Source organism: Pelodiscus sinensis, chromosome 30, assembly GCF_049634645.1.
Source record: "Pelodiscus sinensis isolate JC-2024 chromosome 30, ASM4963464v1, whole genome shotgun sequence".
In the NCBI taxonomy this organism is placed as follows: Eukaryota; Metazoa; Chordata; order Testudines; family Trionychidae; genus Pelodiscus; species Pelodiscus sinensis.
The window spans coordinates 916,676-930,940 of NC_134740.1; the positions used below are offsets into that span (position 1 = coordinate 916,676).

At 53.6% G+C, this 14,265-nt stretch overlaps 1 protein-coding gene across 1 annotated transcript; it reads left to right on the top strand.

Annotated features, from left to right (window-relative positions):
- The first annotated feature begins 991 nt into the window (after nucleotides 1-991).
- On the top strand, nucleotides 992-13,530 carry LOC142821203 (Fc receptor-like protein 5). The gene is made up of 11 exons (XM_075912044.1): nucleotides 992-1,874; nucleotides 2,296-2,334; nucleotides 3,328-3,624; nucleotides 6,457-6,720; nucleotides 8,546-8,857; nucleotides 9,484-9,777; nucleotides 10,788-11,084; nucleotides 11,246-11,599; nucleotides 11,858-11,959; nucleotides 12,634-12,776; nucleotides 12,943-13,530. The coding sequence occupies exons 1-11, from the start codon at nucleotides 1,778-1,780 to the stop codon at nucleotides 13,018-13,020; spliced, it is 2,277 nt and encodes a 758-aa protein (XP_075768159.1). The 5' UTR covers nucleotides 992-1,777; the 3' UTR covers nucleotides 13,021-13,530.
- The last annotated feature ends 735 nt before the right edge of the window (nucleotides 13,531-14,265 follow it).

Sequence of the window (14,265 nt, forward strand, 5' to 3'; positions counted from 1 at the left end):
ACTACAGTTCAAGTCCCAAGTCGAGTCTCGAGTCCCTAAAGTCACTTCCGAGTCAAGTCGCAAGTCGAGTCTCAAGTCGTAATTTAAAAAAATGCCAAGTCACTTTTGTACAAGCCGTCGATATCGGCATTTTCGGACAATTTTTTCACCAAGTCGATTTAACAAAATTAGCAAGTCTCAAGTCCCAAACAATGAACCCCAGATGAGTCTCAAGTTGAGTCACTGAGGTGACTTAAGTCGGACTTGAGTTCAAGTCGTGGGATTCGAGTCAACAACTCTGCTCATCGGTGTGGCAAAGTAGCTGCTCCCAAAGATTCATCCCAGGTTGTGGGGAGCTCATTCGTACCCTGGCTTCCACTCTGCACTGCACCCGCCATGACTCCAGGGATCAGAATCCTGGAAGAGGCCGTGACAAGGTAGCCAGCAGCTTTCAGCTCACGTGTTCCCCCCGTGGGTGCGATATTGAGAAACTGGCCAGGGGCAGGAGCCTACCTGGGACACCGCGGGGTTGTTGGAAAACTTGGGAGGATGAGGACAGGCGGTGATGGGAGCTGGGGCATTCGGGGTACATCGGGTGCCAAGGGGGAGCCAGTGCTAATGAGCACAGAGGGGGTGTCTAGGGGGGCAGTGTGTTAGCATCCCAGCTTATCCCAGGAGGTCAGGGCCCCTCCATGGTTTTCCTTTCTCTCCAGCAGCTGTTCTCCGGTGTGGCTCATGAGGGGGATTTCCCAGACCCAAGGAAACTCTCTTAACTTTCTTTCCAGACTCTGTTTTGCTGTAGTTTCCTGTTTGTTACAGGCCCTGGCCCGGCCTCTCACCCAGCACAACAGATGGGGTGTATAGGGGCGGGGGGTTAGGAGGGCTCCATGTGGGGCAGAGGACCTGGGAAGAGAGGCCATTGTACCGCAAAGGAAGAAGTTGAAGGACAGAAGAGACAGGGAGAATGTTGGCTGGAGGTTCTTCTTTCAGCTTGGCCCCCGTCTCTGTTCCTGTCAAAAGTTACACACGTCGGCAGTTGGGTTATGCTGATGCCTGGACACGTCCCTCTCCCTCACCCCCACCCGGCGTTCTCCTGAGAGCAGTGGCCACCGGGCTGCGGGGAGACCTCCAGGTCTCATTCAGCTCCGCCCAGCGACAGTATCTGAGTCCGCACTGATGCCAATGCAGCTACAGGGGATGCTGTCCTGGTGGGGGCTCAGTAGCAGGCACTCCCCTCTCCCAGTGGGGGCTGACCCACATACTCCAGTGCTGGCCCCATGGCCCATCCTGGCTAGGGATGGAATGTTAATATTGGGGGATTGCCCATCCCGGTACCGAGCCAGCGTTACAGATGTCCTCCACTGATCTTCTCTGCTATGATTGACCCAGGTCCCGCAGAGCGGGTAGGAGCTGCAAGGCATGCTGGGAGCCTCCGGGCCTGGCTGTGGTCAGCCCACAGCGTGGGATGTCTCAGTAATGGGGCGGGGAGGTAGCTGTGTCCTTTCAGCAGCACTTCCTCTGGCGGCGAGCAGAGGGGAGAAGGCAACTCATAGGAGCCAGAAGTTTGGGGGGCAGCTTCCAGGCTCTTTCCTCCTCTCTGTCCTGGTCCCTCTTTCCTCCTCTCTGTCCCTCGTTACTCCAGGTTTCTGCAGTCAGCAAGTCTTGAGGCTGCGTCGTCACCGCCCATCTCTGCTCTGGCTGGCCCATACTAGGAGCTGGTTCCTCTCTCGAATGTGCAGGCTTCGGGGAAGCGTCTCTCTGCGTAGGATGGACGACCACAGATATTTGTAAGAACTCAATGGCTGTTTACGGGACCCAGGGAAGGAGGAGAGTCACCCGGCAGCAGCATCCTGCTAAACCCGGCATGGAGCTCCGAGTCCTCCTCTGTGTGCTGGGTGAGCGACCCTGCACTTCTCCCGCAGCCTCTGTCTCCTTCCCCCCTTCCCTGCGTGTGTCCCGCTCTCTTCCTCCTCCAGCTCCATGGGGCCACTTCTCCCTGGGTTCCATCTCCTACCTCTCTCCAACCCCAGCACTTCCCAGCCTTTGAGGTTCAGGTATTGGGACCTTTCTCTGCAGGGAGCAAGAATCTATTGACTGTCAATAGCCCCGTTTCTGGGGCTTTGCTTGTGTATCAATCTCCTGGTTTTTTCTTTCCATCTACTGTCTGTCTGTCACTCAACACTAGGGAAACAGATGATGAACTTCGACCACCCATCCCTGCGTGGCCCTAAACTCCATTCCCTGGTCCCCAACCCCTGTCCCTCCCACGGCCTCCCCGGAGCACTCACTCCCCGTCTCTTCTCTTCTCTCCGTCAGCTTCTCTCCAGAGCCTGCCCCGGCCGGTGTCCCCCGCAGGTAAGGAAGGACGCAATCCACATACGCATTCTGGCTCTTTGTCCCGGTAGGTCCCCTCCATGAAAGGGGCTCACACCATCTGGCCCCCTTCAAGTTCCAGTCTAATCCCAGGGGTATGTGCGAAAGGGTCACAGTTGGGTCAGAGACTGGGTCCAGGGGTGCTGGCTCTGATGCTGCACCAGTGCAGAGGATCTGGGGGGGTCAGTGGGGCAGGGACCGGACGGGTGACACTGGTCCCAGCTTGCCCTTGTGTAACTGGATTCAATCTATCAGAGTCCCAGGCACTGTGTGGGGGGACCCCCCTACCGTGGCCTCTGTGTGTGTCTCCCTCTATTTGTGCTCCTAGATTCAGGACTTGTAGGAGCCCCGGGGCAACATGACTGATGATTTGTGGGGCTCTTAGTTTCCTGGGGTCCCCTGGAGGCTTCCACTGGGCTGGATTCTCTGATATGGCTGAGTGGAGCCTCCCCCACCCCGTTAAAACTAGGCTCCGGTAAACAGCTGAAAATGCAGCCCCCACAAAATGGATGGTAACCTAGTCCCCTTGGGCCACGTGCCAGCTGGAAACCAGGGGGTGAGGTGGGATTTGAGCCAGGGGGCTTCCCTGAGGGGACGTCTCTCTCCTTAGCTGCCATCCCCTCTCCTGTCCTTTCATTTCTCTGTTCCCACATATCCATCTGACCTTGGCACCCCCCCAAAGGTGCCCAAAGTGCATCCCGCTCCGTGGGACCCATTACAGATGGCATGGTGGTGTGGGAAGCAGCACCCGATAGAGGTGACAGTGCCTCCTGCCTCTGCGCCATGGAGCACAGGGTGGGCGTGAGGCCGTGGGGCGGGGGATGCAGCCAGAGTGGTGGGGCAGACACCAGGCATCTAGTGGGGCAGGACTGGGGAGCCATGAGGGGGCTGCTGGTTCTAGCTAAGGGGCAGAAATTGGAGGCATCACCCAGTGGGGGAGCATAACTTCTCCTGCATCTCTCTTCCCTTCCTCAGGCCCCCTGCCAGCCCCCACCATCACTGTGGACCCCCAGCTACCCTTGTATGTCCCAGGGGAGCGTCTCACCCTCAGATGCTCGGCCCCCCAGGGGCTGGCAGTGAGCAGCTACCAGTTCTACAATCAGCAAGGGGAGCGGGTCTTCAGTGAAAGCGATGGCCCATCCATGGGGCCCTGGCTGGTGCTGACGGCTGCACCGGGGAAGACTGGGGCGTACAGCTGTGAGTACTGGGCAGTGAGAGACGGGAAGAATCTGTACTCCTCACGCAGCCAGCCCGTGCAGGTACAAGTGATGGGTGAGTCCCCTTTCTCCTGGTCCTGGGAGATTCCCTGCCTTACCCCCACTATGTCTGACACCTCACCCTCTCTGCTGTGGGGAAGGTCTCCAAATGGCTCGGTTATACCCTCTACATTCTCCCGCCCTTGTTGGCTGGTCCTGTTGTCTCTGTTCCACCCACCCCCTCGAATCAAGAAAACTCCCAAACAAATCAACGTTTCATAGTTACTCAAACCGGGAAGAGCCCCTGTGATCACCTCGTCCCGTCTCCATCGGACGACCCCAACGTCATTCCCTGAGCTAGAACAGGGCTTCTAGATAGACACCTGAACTTGAGTCACAAACAACCGGTGACAGAGAACCCATCACTGCTATGGGTACAATGTTCAAGTGGTGAATTCCCTTCCCTGTTAAAAACTTCCACCTTAGCCCCAGTCTGTATTTGTCCAGCTTCAATGCCCAGCTGTTGGGTCCTGGTAGATCTTTGGCTACTGAACGGTATCAACGTTCTGCGGTTGTGGTAGGAACATATAGACAGCAACCAAGCCATGCCACGTCCTTGGTGAAGCTAAACATTTTGAGCTCTAGAGATTCCTACAGTACTTGAGCTGTAGGAGAGGTAGGCGGCGTAGATTTCAGGAACATTGAGGAAGTGTTTGCTGACTGGTTGGGTTTTGGCTTGAAGGCACTTCATGGTAGTTCCTTCTGGTCTGACTGCTATTGCGACACCTTGTCTGGTAATGCGGGTGGTACTTTGAAGTCTCCATTCTCCCAGGAATGGGAGGGTCGGGTTGAAATTTTTTGTGGTGACATCAAAACGTTTTGTGTAAATGTTGTGGATTGGAATGAAATGTCTTTCTCCTTGGGTTTGGCTCAGTTTGTAGCCTGTATCTTCCTGGAACTGCTGAGGTGCTTCATGGGAGTTTTAGTTCTCTGTTTTGGGGTCTTGTTCTTTCTCAGCCTGCTCTCCTCTTAGAGCTAAGCCCTCCAGGGTGCACTGCAGTAGTCCAAATAAAACAGTGTCAAATAAAGGGAGTCCAGTCCATATACCTCCATATAAACTTGGAACAATGAGGTTTTCGCTGGTAAATGCTGATTTCGTTACAGATGCGTCTATTTGCAACCTGCACAAGTGTAATTGACCACGAGGCAGAATAAAAGCCTGAGATCTATTTTGGTCAATTTACTTTGTAGGTTGTGTCCGTGTGGTCTGACCACAAGCACTGAGCTGGCTACGTTGTGTGAGCACAGCCTCCAAACTGCAAGCTGGCGGCCTCTTCCTTTTCACCCTGCTGGGTCCTAAAGGAGGCAGGTTTCAACCAGCCCCTCGGAGGATGTTTTCCCCATCATCCAGGGGTGTAAGGTCCCCCCCAGCCCTCTCTAGCCTTCTGTCTATGCCCCTGCGGAGCGTGTTAGGTTCCTGTGCTAGCGATATCCATTCTGTGATGAAAGTGGGGTGCAGATCTCTCTGTTCAGAACAGGGGTGCTCAGCTGCAGCGTATAGCTGCGATGGGGACCCTGAGATCTTACTGGGGAGCAGAGTCTGGGAGAGCAACTTTGCTTGGTCCGTGGGGTGGTGCATCTGTTTGCTAGGGCTGGTTGAGAGAGAGCCACTGGCATTTCCTGCTCCACAGTGGCTAAGACACTCCAGCGATCTAGCCGGTGTCAAGGGCAGCACCTCAGTTTCGATCCCTTGATCCCTCCTCCTAGTTGTATCAGCTTTTTGAGAATTGAAATTTACTCCTGTCTCAGAGCTGGAGAGAGAACTCAAGAGCCATGGCTCCCAGCCCCTGCTCCCATGCTGGAGCTGGGAACAGAACTCAGTAACCCGGAGAGTACGCTTATTAAGTTTGCAGATGATACCAAACTGGGTGGGGTTGCGACTTCTTTGGAGGATAGGGACATAATTCAAAACGACCTTAGCAAGTTAGAGAAATGGTCAGAGGTAAACAGGATGAGGTTTAATAAAGAGAAATGCAAAGTGCTCCACTTAGGAAGGAACAATCAGTTCCATACATACAAGATAGGAAGCGACTGTCTAGGAAGGAGCATGGCGGAAAGGGATCTAGGGGTCATAGTGGACCACAAGTTGAATATGAGTCAACAGTGTGATGCTGTTGCAAAAAAAGCAAATATGATTCTAGGTTGTATCAACAGGTGTGTTGTAAGCAAAACTCGTGAAGTCATTCTGCCGCTCTACTCTGCACTAGTTAGGCCTCAGCTGGAGTACTGTGTCCAGTTCTGGGCGCCACATTTCAAGAAAGATGTGGAGAAATTGGAAAGGGTGCAGAGAAGAGCGACAAGAATGATTAAAGGTCTAGAGAACATGACCTATGAAGCCAGGCTTCATGAACTGGGCTTGTTTAGTTTGGAAAAAAGAAGATTAAGGGGGGACATGATAGCGGTTTTCAAATATCTAAAAGGGTGTCACAAGGAGGAAGGAGAAAATGTGTTCCTCTTGGTTTCTGAGGACAGGACAAGGAGTAATGGGCTTAAAGTGCAGCAGGGGAGGTTTAGATTGGACATTAGGAAAAAATTCCTAACTGTCAGGGTGGTCAAATATTGGAATAAATTGCCAAGGGAGGTGGTGGAATCTCCCTCTCTGGAGATATTTAAGAACAGGTTAGATAGACATCTGTCAGGGATGGTGTAGACGGAGCTTGGTCCTGCCTTGAGGGCGGGGGGCTGGACTCGATGACCTCTCGAGGTCCCTTCCAGTCCTATGATTCTATGACTCCAAAGCCCATGCCTCGATTTGTCCTCTAGGTCCAACCCCACCATGAGTGATGGCTCTGTTTTATTTCCCCACTCGCTCAGTCAGTTAACACTCCCCTATTATTGCTTTTCTCAGATTTCCCTCTGGCTCCAGCCCTCTCTGCCATTTCGGATCCTCCCGGGCGGAGCCCAGTTACCCTCGTGTGTTCGGCCCCTCAGGGATTTGCCCCTGCAAGGTACCGGTTCCTGAGGCAGGGGACTGTCATTGCCTCGCAGCCTGGTGCCCGTCTCAAGCTCAATGGGGCCACTCCCGGCCCGTACACCTGCATGTACGAGGTCGATGTCTCGGGGACAACCATCCTGTCACTGCAGAGCATCTCCCTCTCAGTCCAGCAGCCAGGTGAGCCATGCTTCCGTCTGCACCTCTGGGGCCAGGTGACGGCTGCTCAGAGGTTTGTCCTGGAGACCAAAAGAGTTGTGGGCTGCTGACTGGTACGTCCAGGGCTGCCCTTACCATGAGGGGAACTGAGGCGGTACCAAGTACCAGACTGGGGGGAGGGGAGGGTGCCACTAGGACCCAGAGTGTAGAAAAAGGTATCTGCCTCTGGTGCAGATGTATTCTCTCTGCTCTGAATGTTAAGTGTTACTTACAATTTTTGAACAAGGCATTTTAAGTTGTTAGCTCTCTTTTATTGGGGTAGGGAGAAGAGCAGGACCATGATTGGAGTAGAACAGGAAGGAGGCAGAATTGAGACCTTTCAAAGTTTTGGACCAAGAGAGGGGGCATGGGGGCGTCCTTTCAGCTCCCCGCCTCAGGTGCCAAAATGTTATGGGTCGGCCCTGGGTACATCTGTGATGAGCTGAGCTAGACAGCTGATAAATCCAGTCCAATATTGGGGGGTGGCTTTGTATCTGGGCCAGACTGCCAACCCCATGTTGCATGGGGGATTCTTTGCCTCCCCTGTGGTCTGTTGGTCTCCAGATGCAGCTCAAATGGGAAAAGAAAGCGGGCCCGGAATAGCGACAAAGGGTCACGGGGTTAAAATGCTTGGCCTTTGCAACGTGATTGCTCGGCACCGTCTGGGACAGCTGGTGGTTCAAGGGTGGCCACATTGGCAACCGAGTGACCTTGATGCACTCCTCAGCCAGGGAGATCTTTGGCACTGCCAACATGTCTCTCCCCTCTCGGATGCTCCCATCTCTCGGCTTTGAGATGCGTCAGCCCAAACCTGGCCTTGTGGGGCCCAATCAGAGTCCCCAGAGATGTCGCCCGACAGCTCCCAGTCCCACTCCCTGGAGACTCATGGGAATCATTAAGTTCAGTGTTTCGACGGACACTGTCGGCACATGATGGCATAAATTACATTTCTGGATGAGCAGGAATATGTGTTTGTGATCTTATAACTGAATTGCTGACAGTGTCCGTCTGCTATGTACATTGGACAAACGTCTCAGACACTTCGCCAAAGGATCAATGCCCACAACACAGATATTAGACAGTGTCACAAAGAAAAGACAGTTTCTTGCCATTTCAGCCAGAAAGGACATTGTCTTAACCACCTGACTACCTGCATCCTGCTTCAAAAACATTTTAACACAAGACTTCAAAGAGAAATCTCTGACCTGTCATTCATGCTTACATTGGACACTTTACGACTAGGCCTTAACAAAGATGCAAATTACCCTACCCATTACAAAGATCGCTTCCCCAATTATCACCTCGAATATCATTAGCTCACAGACATTTACCTCCCCCCCTCATCCCCTCTCTGTTCTGAAATTTAATTTGTCCTTTTTATGTGTGTTTACTTTTTTTGATTGCATCTCTTTGGTCTATATGGTCGTGTCAATTTTCTTCCACAATTTGATCTGAGGAAGTGGGCCTGGCCCAGGAAAGCTCATCACCTAATAAACCATCTTGTTAGTCTTTAAAGTGCTGCATAGTCCTGTCTTTTGTTTCCCTGATGTGGTCGAGGAAAGGCACAAATGGAAAGGGGGAGGAGGGAACCTAGAGCGGACCTGCCTCAGAGAAAACCATCTCTGAGTGGGGAAGGAGCATTTGTACCCCGGGACGGGGATCTGGTGTGGGAGCAAATGAACGTGGGCTTTATCTCCATTTCAATGCATCGGCCCCTCTGCTGGGATTGGGGATGGGGAGCCCTGTAATAGTGTGTGTATATGTGGGTCATCAGAAGGCTAAGTCTCCCCCCCCCATCTCCATTCAGGCCCTTCTGTGCTCCCGGAAACCTTTCGGCCAACGCTTCGGCTGTCTCCACCGGGTCCCAGGTTCACCACCAGAGAGTCTGTTACCCTGACATGCTCAGCTCCCAGCTGGGAGAAGACGATGAAATTCTGCTTCCTCAAGGCTGGGGAAAAAGTGACGTGCACAGGGCTGGCCCTGCGGGACTCTCAGAGTTACCAGATGAGCAGGCTCAGCTTGGCGGATTCTGGCTCGTACACCTGTATGTATTGGGTAGCCGAGCATGGGCAAGAAATCCCCTCCCCAGAGAGCCAGCCCAGATCCTTCACCGTGACAGGTGAGGCCCCTTTCTCTCAGCGTGTGATGGGGGGACCACCCTTGGAACCTAAGAGCTGTCCCTGGTCCACCGAGTCCTGTAGCCTGTCTCTGAGGGTGGCCTGTGCCAGAGCTTTTTTGAGGGGAGAATACCAAGGAACAGGGCAGTTGTGGAAGGATCCCATCTTGTCTTTCAATCTTGGCTTCTGATGGTCAGCGAGAGTCATCCAGAGCATGGCAGTTGCATCCTTGACCATCTTGGCTAATCACCATGGATGGACCTGTCCGCCATGGAGGGATCCAGTACTTTTGGGAACCCAGGCTTGCTTGTGGCCAGAACAGCACCCCATGGCGAGGTAGCCAGGATGGCTGACCTCAGGGGTCTGGATTACTGGTCTCCGGGGCTGATCTGTACATGTGCAGCAGGGTTTTCTGCCGAGCAACGCTCCAATCGGCTCTTTGCTGTTGGGGTGCTGCGGGTGGCCCCGGGGATGGATAGCATGGAGAAATGCTCTGCCAAAGGGTGGAAGAGGAGGTGCAGCTCCTTTTAGGGGAGACATGACCAATGTCAATTTTCTCAGAACTCTCCCGTTTCTCTCCTTCCCACCTTCTGCTTTTCATTCTCTCCTGGTGCCTTGTTCTTGTCAGATGTCCTCCTTCCTCCACCGGCTCCCCAAATCATTCTGGACCCTCCCAAACACATCTATGTTCAGGGAGAACGTGTCTCACTCACCTGCTCAGCTCCTGGTGGTGAGGAGGTGAGGGGTTACAGATTCTATGAGCAAAGAGGGGAGCGGATCTCTGAGCTGGACGAGGGGACTTCCCTGGAGCGTACGGCTGAGACTGGGCAGACTGCAGTGTACACGTGTGCGTATTGGATCGTCCGTTCTGAACAAGCGATCATGTCAGAGAAGAGCAAGTCCCTCTCCATCCCGGTGACAGGTGAGTTCAGCCCCATCTCCAACCTCCCGTTGCTCCCGTGTGTGTCTTCTGCTCCTCCCATGGACTCCAGGTTCTTCTTGACCTGTGCTTGCCTCCCTGTTGAATCCCAATATCACACGAGCTCACCCAATTTAGGTTTAATCAAGTTTTTCACTTGAATTGTCAGATCAAATAATGGTCACTTGTAGATTCTGATCATACACACGGGACATACAATACAGATAAGACTGAACCAGTAGGGCCCAATTATCAATTTTTGCCTCAATCTCTGGACCAATATTCGCCAATGTGGGCCTTCAGTCTCATGGTTTTTGCACGTTAATTTGCCCTTTTATATCTTCTCTCAGCCCACATCTCCAGTTATCCATCAATCCAAACTCTCATGAGTGATTTTCACTCTCCATTGCGTGTCGTAACACATTGTTGGCATTACGTCAACGTACCTCCATGAGTCTTTGACCCTTCCACGTAAATTGTCATGAACGATTAAGACTCAACCATTAAACTAAACATTTATTTTTCCCATTCAGGCTATGGTAGTGGTTGGTGTTCAGTAGGGTTTGCAGATAGAGACCATCTGACATGGGCCGTGTCGTGCACGCACTCCTATATCAGACACTCAACACATGGCCAGCAGTGGCCCTCAAATCATGGGAAAACTTTAATGGAATTGTGTTAAAAATTGCCAGCAGCCACACAACTGGAAATGTGGCACCCGCGGCTGATAGTACTCAGCAAAGCTGTCGAAATGCCCAGCGAAGCTGTTGAATGGCTCTCCTGAGCCGTGAGGGATTGTTCGACACGGAGATCTTGAAATAATTTACAACGAGGAGTTGGCAGGTCTATCTTTGGAAGTGGGGCTGGTCCAGTGACCCAGTCACACGTCACTCCGGGCAAACAGAAAGTAGGAAACATCGGTTGGTCTGTCGGCTCCTGGCACTGCGAAAACGTGTCCTTGTGGTGGAAAGACACAAGGTGAAAAAGGGCATTCATCATTCTCTCTCTTGCAGTTCCTCTGCTGGTCCCCACGCTTGCTCTGCACCCCCAGCTGACTGTGTACCTGCCCGGCGAGAAGGTCTCCCTCACCTGCTCAGCCCCCCATGGCGAGGTGGTGGTGGGATTCAGGTTCCACCAGCACAGAAGGGACCAGATCCTGGCAGAGAGGCCAGCAGCCAGCGGGACGGCCCGGATGGAGCTCACGGTGCAGGCAGGGAATAATGGTGCCTACACCTGTCAGTCCTGGAGATGGGAGGCCGGGCAGCTGGTTGTGTCTGGGAACAGTAACAGCATCATCGTACCAGTGTCAGGTCAGGCTCTGACCAATGCCCCCCCTCGGATTTTCCCTTGAAGTTTCTTCCTACCCCACCCTCTGCTGCCCCCTAGTGTCCATTATAGACAGTAAATCTCCCAGCCCCACAAAATATTGTGGTCCCCTTTTCTGACCTCTCTCTGTGGCTGCTCCCCACAGATCGCCCTCCCCAGCCTGCACTGAGCATGGATCCCCCGTCTGGAGCGGTGAGCGAAGGATTCCCCCTGCTCCTCACCTGCACGGCCCCTGGGGACACCGGTGAAAGGAGGTTTCACTTCTACCAGGATGGGGCTCAGGTCCTCCCTGGGGATGCAGGGTTTCAGATCAACCCCTCAGTGCCCGACCCAGGCTCTGTGAATGTCTCTGTGCTCAGCATCCCACAGGCCCATCCCAACCACACCGGGGGCTTCACCTGCGGGTACGAGGAGAACATCCGCGGGAGGTGGATCCTGTCCCCCAGGAGCCGAGTGGTGAACATCATGGTGAACGCCACCAGGAGTGACGGCAGGAGAGGTGAGTCCCCAAAGTCCCTTAGCAGAACGAGGACTCTTTCCCCTACGGTTCAGTTCCCATCTTGGACCCCTAGGTGGCAGCACGTCCTCGTGTGTTTGGCAGGCAGAAAGTCTCTCCTTAAAGGAGAAGACCCAGACTGGTCCTATTCCACAGGCTGCGTCGGGTATATCAGAGCCCTCAATTCCACGCAGGGGAAGCATTTACACTGCTGGTCCTGGAGTGATTCCTGCCTTTGCTGTTCCTCCTTCTCTCAAGCAGGCTGGGATCTGCCTCTCCCACTGGTGGCCGGTTGCGGAGCCGGAGGAGCTGCCCTGGTGCTACTGGTTCTTCTGGGCTGTTGCTGCAGGAAAAAGAAGAAAGGTACTGGGAAGGGGATCTGTATGGAGAATGGGAGCTGAGGTGTCCTCTGTGGCTATTCTAGAGCAGGGTGGACAAGACTGTGGTGGAAAATAGGACCGTTTGTTAGGGTTATGAGACACCAGTTCTTAGCATATGGATTCTTGTCTGTTGTTCTGTGGATTAACTCCCAGATACCACCAGCTTCTGGTGACACATGCTCTGGCAAAACTTTGCTCTCTCTTCGGGGTAATGTTTCACCCCGGGTGCATGGAACCCACCTAGAAATCTCAGACCCACTCTTCCCAAAGGAAGACAGCCACCCAGCTTCCTGTGCTCAGCACCCCCCGAAATCTGTGACTAAGAAAATCAAGAGGAACCTTCTCTGCAAAGTGACCAAGTTGATGAGGTGTTATTGGACCAATTTTAGAAGGGGGAAAGAGACAAGTGATTTGAGTGGCACAGACCTCTTCTTCTGAGCCAAGACCAGTGATTCAAGGAAGAATATTGGCGGGGGGGGGGGGGGGAGAATAGTTTTGTAGAAAACAAAATCGTAGCACACTTCCTACAGCCCAAACTTAACTCCCAGGTCATTCCCCACGTTGGTGTTTTCCCATTGTTTTCAGCCAAACATACTGAAGCAGAGAAAAGACACCATATGACTGGGCAAGGGGGGGTCTGATCTGTTATGTGATTAGCTCTGCAGCAAAGGAGCCACGAGAGGTGGGATCAGCCAGGGGCCTATAACCACCGACGGCTGCCCAGCATCCCCGGTCGGAAATCCAAGAGGAGAGGCAAGGGGGCGGAGAATGTCAGCAGCAGGGCTGGGTGCAAATCTGTGGTAAGTGTCGAGAGCAGAGTGCCCCCTGCTGCTGCTCCTGGCCCCAGTCTCTGGAGCATAGCGCCCCCTAGCTTCACCCTGGGGTGGTGGGGTCCCCCCATTGAGTGCCCCATTCCCTGGAGCATAACACACGTGCTCATGATTCTTCTGTTCCCCACTTTCCTAGGGGACTGAGATGGCGTTCCAGCAGCGAGGAGAGAAACTGGTCTCAGGGGAAGTGGTGTACAGTGAACCCCTCTTCTAATCCATGCCCCCCAACATCCCAGCTGCACCCTGCCTCAGACTATCCCTGAACCCTGCTCATCCTCAAAGACTTGTCATAGCAAACTCCTTAGATCTGTTCTATCCATCTTCTAGGGTAGAGAAGCGGGGTGAGGGGGGCTGGGCTCCAAACCACCTGTGGGAAGGGAGTAGGGTCTAGCAGTTAGAACAGGGAAGGCTGGAAGACTGGATTCCTGGGTTCTGTCCTGGCTTGGGGGGGTAGTGTTGTCTAGTAGTTAAAGTATGAGGGGTGAGAGCCAGGATTCCTGGGTTCTGTCCCCGGCTAAGGGAGAGGCATGGAGTCTAATGGTTAGAGCTGGGGTGGTAGGACTCCTGGGTTTCATATCCAGCTCTGGGAGGGGAGTGGGGATTAGAAGAGGGGCTGGGTTCTCTCCCCGGCTCTGTCAGACTTTTGGTGTCTAGTGGTTAGAGCTGCTGGTGAAGGATGGGAAAGTTCCCTTGCCCCGCACTTCTCTACTTTATTAAACTTGTTTCTGGCCCACTTTGGTCAGTGGTGTTTTGTATTCATGGGTCAGCTGTGGAGTGGCGGGAGGCCCTGGTGTTTTCAGGCTGTTCCTAGGGAGACAAAAGAAATCCCTAAAGTCTCTTGCATGGAATCAGCTGAAGACTTTCCTGCCTCCTTGGGCCTTTACGCTCACAAGGCTGAGTGCGCTGCGTAGGGAGCGAGGCTTCAGAGCTGCACTCGCGCAAACCCCAGATGAGCATTTCCTGATGAACTCATAACTCTGATCTTTTCGGCTGAGAGAGATGTGAATTGTACCCTGGTACGGAGGGCTGGTGCCGGGCCAGGAGACAGGCTGCCTCAGAGGGCTGAGATGGAAATTGCTTCTACTTCTGTTCTGGGCACAATTGGCACATCAGGAACATGTAACAATGAAAAAAACCCTCCAGTTGTAACAGCTGGTTCATGGGTGTAAATAATCAAGACCCAAAGCTGGGGTCAATGGGCCGTAGCCCCACTGGGGTCAATGGGGCAGATCCCAGCTGGGTCAATGGGCCGTAGCTCCACTGGGGTCAATGGGGCAGATCCCAGCTGGGTCAATGGGCTGTAGCTCCACTGGAGTGAATGGGGCAGATCCCAGCTGGGTCGATGGGCCGTAGCTCCATTGGGGTCAATGGGGCAGATCCCAGCTGGGTCAATGGGCCGTAGCTCCATTGGGGTCAATGGGGCAGATCCCAGCTGGGTCAATGGGCCGTAGCTCCATTG

What these genes read in the sequence shown, in the direction of transcription:
- LOC142821203 (XM_075912044.1), top strand. Translation starts at nt 1,778, where the DNA reads ATGGCTGTTTACGGGACCCAGGGAAGGAGGAGAGTCACCCGGCAGCAG. An exon ending in CCGGCCGGTGTCCCCCGCAG is followed by an intron (nt 2,335 to 3,327) that starts GTAAGGAAGGAC and finishes TCCCTTCCTCAG; the next exon opens with GCCCCCTGCCAGCCCCCACC. An exon ending in CAGGAGTGACGGCAGGAGAG is followed by an intron (nt 11,600 to 11,857) that starts GTGAGTCCCCAA and finishes TCTCTCAAGCAG; the next exon opens with GCTGGGATCTGCCTCTCCCA.